The sequence below is a fragment of the Porites lutea genome, chromosome 2 (assembly GCF_958299795.1).
Source record: "Porites lutea chromosome 2, jaPorLute2.1, whole genome shotgun sequence".
In the NCBI taxonomy this organism is placed as follows: Eukaryota; Metazoa; Cnidaria; class Anthozoa; order Scleractinia; family Poritidae; genus Porites; species Porites lutea.
In genome coordinates, this window is record NC_133202.1 from 17,034,820 (window position 1) to 17,041,336 (window position 6,517).

General features: G+C 42.1%; 1 protein-coding gene across 1 annotated transcript; it reads right to left on the bottom strand.

The window, feature by feature from the left end:
• Window positions 1-1,602: 1,602 nt before the first annotated feature.
• LOC140926687 (uncharacterized) lies at window positions 1,603-5,445 on the bottom strand. The gene is made up of 3 exons (XM_073376400.1): window positions 5,165-5,445; window positions 4,273-4,926; window positions 1,603-2,992 (listed from the first exon to the last, which is right to left on the bottom strand). Exons 1-3 carry the CDS (start codon window positions 5,439-5,441, stop codon window positions 1,833-1,835), a joined length of 2,091 nt encoding a protein of 696 aa, XP_073232501.1. The 5' UTR covers window positions 5,442-5,445; the 3' UTR covers window positions 1,603-1,832.
• Between the last annotated feature and the right edge of the window lie 1,072 nt (window positions 5,446-6,517).

Sequence of the window (6,517 nt, forward strand, 5' to 3'; positions counted from 1 at the left end):
AACATTCCTATTTCATAAACTGCAGACGATTGTTCTTAAAGTTTCACCGTAGAAAAGTTACATTTAAAGTGCGCTTGCTTTTGTTTTTGGCGTATAGAAAGAGGAAACTTAAATTGATATAGAGCATGTTTATCATGGTTATACAAAGTACTGCGTGCTTATTGCGAAAAATTTGACAGCTTATATAAAACGAAGCGATTGTTACATTTGAAGCGCGCGTGCCCTCGTTTGTGACATTTGAACGAGGAGCAGTTTTATAATGGATATTACATTTGTTTTGTGCAGCAAACGTAGTAAGAAAAGCAAGCGAAGAACATTTGCATTTAAAGTGCGCTTGCTTTTGTTTCTAGCGTATAGAGAAGGAACATTAAATTTATATAGAGCATGCTTGTCTTGGTTATATAAAGAAATACTACGTTTGAATATTACATTTTTGGTGCTTACTTATCTTGCCTTTACATTCGGTGCGTGCTTATATTAATTATAAACTTATTGACGATTGTTCTTACATTTGAAGCGCGCTTGTTTTGGTTTTTGACTTATAAGAACATCACATTTAGGTACAAGCATAAAACTTAGAGCGTGCATACCGTGGTTTTCGGGTTGTTTTGATTTAGAGGAGAAGGAAAATTACACTTGGAGTGTGCCTTTCTTGGTTTTTGCGCTTCTGTTGGTTTATGGTTTATAGAACGAGGAATTAATATTACACCTGGAGTGCGCCTTTCTTGGTTTTTGCGCTTGTGTTGGTTTATGGTTTATAGAACGAGGAATATTACATTTGGAGTGTGCCTTTCTTGGTTTTTGCGCTTGTGTTGGTTTATGGTTTATAGAACGAGGAATATTACACTTGGAGTGCGCCTTTCTTGGTTTTTGCGCTTGTGTTGGTTTATGGTTTATAGAACGAGGAATATTACATTTGGAGTGTGCCTTTCTTGGTTTTTGCGCTTGTGTTGGTTTATGGTTTATAGAACGAGGAATATTACACTTGGAGTGTGCCTTTCTTGGTTTTTGCGCTTGTGTTGGTTTATGGTTTATAGAAAGAGGAATATTACAGTTGGAGTGCGCCTCTCTTGCCGTGCGGATCGAACGAACCGTATCGCATTGTGCCCAGATGTAATAATGAGATGCACGCTCCGTATGTCTACGGACTGTACGGATCGAACGAACCGTAACGCATTGTGCCCTGATGTAATAATGAGATTCACGCTCCGTGTGTCTTCGGACCGTACGGATCGAACGAACCGTAACGCGTTGTGCCCTGATTTAATAATGAGATTCACGCTCCGTATGTCTACGGACTGTACGATCGAACGAACCGTAACGCATTGTGCCCTTATGTAATAATGAGATGCACGCTCCGTATGTGCTCAGCATACGGACCGTGAGTAATAGTGACGGTTTTTGCAGGACGTACGGTCCGTTAACTGCTCTTAACGGTCCGTAACAGTGCGGCAGTATTGGACATGACTGAAAATTTTGAGATTAGCCGATAACCGTAAAAGCCACCACCCCATTGAGACCCTCTTACTAACTAAAAAGTGCTTAGGACCAAAAAACGTATCGGTTCCAAAGCAACTCTACAGGTGAATTGAACTAAACATTTGCCAAAAGGTAAATTTATTGTACAGCAACTGTTATTGGTGTTAAACTGATGAAACTGACGCAAAAACTAAATAAAAAAGGTGACAGTGTTGTCGTTTTGTAAGGCTGTAATCTCTCCTGAGCCGCCGTTATATTTAATTAAGTATTTTTTGCTTGTTTTTGTTTTTCATTGTCTTGAAATGTTTTAAAACTCCAAGGTTTTTTGTACGTTATATGTTAATAGTTATCATCTATGATGAGCCGTAACACTTGAGTTTTCCAAGAGTATGATAACCTTGGTTGCCGCTATTCCCTGCATCACCAAACCTGAGCTGTTTCACTGGAAGCTTTGTCTTGTCAGTCAGGAGACCGCTGTCTTCGCGCCATACTGGGTCATTCTTATCACAGTTACAGCCATAACTGGGTTCTGGGCATGAATTGGTCATCCCGCATGCGCACTTACCACTGACAGATGCTCCACCCCAGTACCTCATCTTAGAAGAATCACGTGACACCCACCATCCGTATGGGTTGCTTCTGTATAGTCGCAAGACCGAATTATAACACTCGTACTTGATAAACTGTTCACAGTGTGCGGAGACTCTGGTTAGACTTGCCAGCTGAGACAGACTCGCTCCAGTGTAATGAATGTCGCGTGAGTAGCTACCTCCACCTCCCCAACCGAGACCATCACGCACCTTTATTCTGCTCTCACTGTCGTGACTGATAACTGTCACACCAACGCCATTCTTGTCAGCCATGTCACAATATACAGTAAATGGTGCCAGGCCTCCCTCGCCATCTGGATCAATGACATAATTCCTGCTACTTAAACTGCTGAATTTTTGTCTTATCAGGGAACAGGAGGTAGTTGCAACTGGAGAGTTGACTTTGACTTTAGCTTCTATTGAGGTAAGAGCATTACTCGCCCTACAAGTGTAAGACCCTCGGTGTGATGTTTTGACGTTAGCAATGACTAGAGTTCCGTTTCTAAGGACACTTGAAGCTACCGGAAGTGAGGATATTCCGTCTTTTGTCCAAGTGATTGACATCTTTAGTTCACTTTCAGCTACACACGGTAAACGGAGAGTGGAAGCAATATCAGGAGTCACCTCCGGCGGAGGAAGAACTTTAAATCGCAAAGGAGAGAATACCATAAGTAGGACCGTGTCTGACGCTGATCCCAGAGTATTTTCTGCCTTACAAATGTATATTCCCCTGTCTTTCTTTGTTACATTGTAGATTGTTAGTGCTCCGTTTATCACTTTATTTCTTCCTTTCGGTAAAGAACCGACTGACTTAGACCACATGATACTGGGTTGCGGCTGACCAGGAGCAGTGCAGGCGATAGTGGTGTTTCGTTTCTCCTCTGTCATCAGCGTTTGGAATGACAAAGAAATCTGAGGAGTAACTGCAAAAAAATAAATCATCGAAAAAAAAATATATGGCACTCGGCATCCATGTAAATTCCAAAACAAGTTTATCCCGCTTGAACTGATGTACAAACATGACCCCCTGGGTCAGTTATTTATAAAAAGTATAACTTATGGCGCGGTTAAGAAATCACTGGAATTCCATATCTCTTTCTAATGGGTTATTTTAAGAAGATTAGTGTTTCTCTAATGTACCCTCCGTTAAACTGTTCACGATAAACGGAGTCAAGGTAAAAGCGTCAGGCAAAAAAGAATAACCGGCCCTTTGCTTTCATACAGTAACTGTTCAGAAGGTTTCGAACGTTTTTTTATGGAAACCACCAGATAAAACATAGGGATTATATTCGTCGTTGGAAATGTAGGGATACAAATGAATTATTCTTTTTGGTAATGAAAAAGCAAAACATAGGCAATGATACAGAAAAGATTTCTGTCATGTGATATTGCAGTGTTTACCTCCTTTAATTTGCCACATATGCCTTTTGATTAACGCGATGTACCGTCGAGTTTACAGTCAACTCCTTTATTGCCTGCGTGCAGACGTCTCCTGTTTCCTTACAGACGTCTGCACGCAGGCAACTCCTTTATAGCGGACACTATAGGCACCTTATAATAACGAGAATCTATTTCAGTCAAACATCTGTAATTCATTTTTGCCTGGGATTTAGCTGCTGTCATGTCGGTATTATAGGGTTGTCCCTTATAGCGGGGTGTCCGCAAGGCGAGTGCTGCCTTTTATTACCAAAATGGGTCTACTGGTCATAACTTTGCTTCAAGGCAAGGAGAGCTGAGGAATAAGAAGGGCAATGTTCCCGGGGGGGGGGACTCCGCGTATGAAAGGGGTGGGGATGCTCGTTGTCTCGCTTAGGGGTGTAAATTTCGGATTTTGGTTTCAGTTAGGGTGTTCTACGCAAAACGCCATCATATTTAGCCGTGAAGGTCTCGTTTAGGGTTGCACGCGAAAAAATATCAAAATATACATATTGTCAGGAGCCTATCACCCGGCTCCTGATGTTGTCTATGTTTTAACATGGTCTCTTTTAGGGGTCAAAAAAAGCTTGGGCTACGCCCAGATCGGTCTCCTTTAGGAGTTTAATTCAACATTTCCGACGAGCATCCCTACCCCTTTCATATGCGGAGTCCCCCCCCGGGGGGGCAATGTTTACTCGAGTGGCGTACTTTGCAGGCCAGATCCTAGCTAAGTCAATTTTAAAAATCGAAACACTAGGGACTATATTTGGTAAGGACTTAAACTTACAATGAACAACAAGTTTCGCTGTAGCATTCACGCTGCCCAGCAAATTTTCAGCTCTGCAGCTATAGTCGCCCTCGTCTCCAGGCCTGACGTCTCTCACAGTCAACGCGCCACTGGACTCCACAACATGACGCCCCACAGGAAGTGATGAGTTCATTTTAGACCATATGACTTTGGGTGATGGATTACCGTCGGCTGTACATTTTAAGATGGCTGTCTGACTTTTATTGACTATAGTTTCAACAGGACGCTGCAGTAGAGATGGAGCCGAGATGGACTGGCCCGGCTCACCTTTTACGCCTTTCTGGCCTGGCGGGCCTCGAGGCCCCACGGGACCAGGGTCACCCGGAACTCCAAGATCCCCCTTTATACCCATTAGCCCTGGATGTCCTATTGGTCCATGTTTACCAGGAGGCCCCTCAGGCCCGGGTCTCCCAGGGGGACCTGGTCTTCCTCGGATACCAGGCCTTCCTCGTCGTCCTGTGTTACCTTTTGGTCCCGAGCGGCAAAGCGTTTCATCTTTAGCACAGATTTGGTTCTGTAAAAGTCGAAGTTCTTCTTTAATCAGCATTTTTACATTGGAGGTTGTTTGTGCGGATTTCTGTTGTGATTTGACTGGCAATGTACGCTTTTGTCTTGAGTTGATGACTTCCGGGCCTTGAAAAATGGCAAAAAAAATATCAAAATAAAGTTAACAATGAAAACGTAAAAAAATGGTATTGCCCACGAAAGATTGCTTTCTCTCCATGAAATATATTTTTTTGTTTTTTATAGTTACTTAAATTATCCGTGTTCCATGACACATAAGACACATTGGTTCAAAAAAAAAATTGGGGCATAACTGCTCCTTTTGGCTCAAACATAACCTGATCATAAATATCCTTTACAAACCTACCCGTTGTCTGCTGTCTTTGACCCACTAAATGGCTTCCTTTCGTAAATTGCCAATCTTTGTTATTCTGCTGAATTTTTTGAAGAATGTTTTTCTCCATCTGGCCACAGTATGTTACTGAAGACGATATCAGTCGATGATGCTCTTGTATTCTGAGTTCCACGTGAATCAGTGCGATACAACATACAACAGACAACAGCAAAGCTGACTTGCAACTCAAGCTGTCCACTGTTTGTCTTCTACTCGCTCCGTTCTCTTCTTTCCTTGCCGATTGCTTCATTTTTTTTGCCTTGACGGCTAAAAACTTTAAACATTCACTGAATCAAATAGAGTATTTGATTTACTTGTAAACCGAAGCCATTCAGCTGATTCCGTAATTCTTCTCGGGTTATAAAAAAGAAATGTCCTTCGCAAAATGTTCTAAAACAGGAAGTAAGTATCAAATTTACTGAGGTCAAACGTGTTTCAAATTGCAAAAAAACTAGAATATTTGGTCCATCATATCGCCTGTCAGGAGAAGTAGTATATTATGGGTGACCGATCTAATAACTCCTTTTAACAGTGATAGAACGTGTGGGCCCGAAGGGGGGAGTCGCACGGTTTGTGGTGTAAATTGAAGATTGTGTCTGGGATGGAAAGTCACTATATTTGCGCATTCAGATATCGCTTAGGACTGTGCGTAAGGAAATTTACAAAAAGTGCCCAGGCACTGACCACACAAAAATCTCCTGTTTAGAGGCCAGTCTAGTTTAAGCTCGAGCCGCACACACATTGGTCTCCTTTAAGGGTTTAATTTGAGCTTCCCGTTGAGCATTCCCGTTAATTTTATATGGGAGTCCCCCCCCCCCCTCCCCCCTGGGCGCGTGGGTTAGAGAAAGGAGGGGCTATACAGCACATCAATGAAGGGAACATGTAAAATCGGTTTCAATTGACCTTGGTAACAGGTAACTGATTTCGGGTAAACTACACTTCACAGAGGTTGTAATGCATATGCTAATGCATGTCCATGGGTTAAGGGTGGTGCGGTATATAAACGAACTTCCTGTTTAAATTTGTTTTGCCGGTTTGAATGGGCGTTACTCTTAATTTGGAGTTTAAGTTGTACCAAGAGAGATGGGTTGTATTCCCGAATAGATCTGAACGCTTACTAACTTACAGAGAGTTTAATAAGCATAAACAGGAAATAGCAATGCTAGCATAAATTAATAAGTCAAATAAACTGAATCTTGGTTGAGGGGTTCAGTAGAGGGTTTTAAGGTGGCTCGACTGGATTTTTTGGGGTTGATACCTCCCAACTTTGAGCATTAACTACGTCGGCATGAGTAAAGATATGGAAAAAAGGTTACCACAACTGTA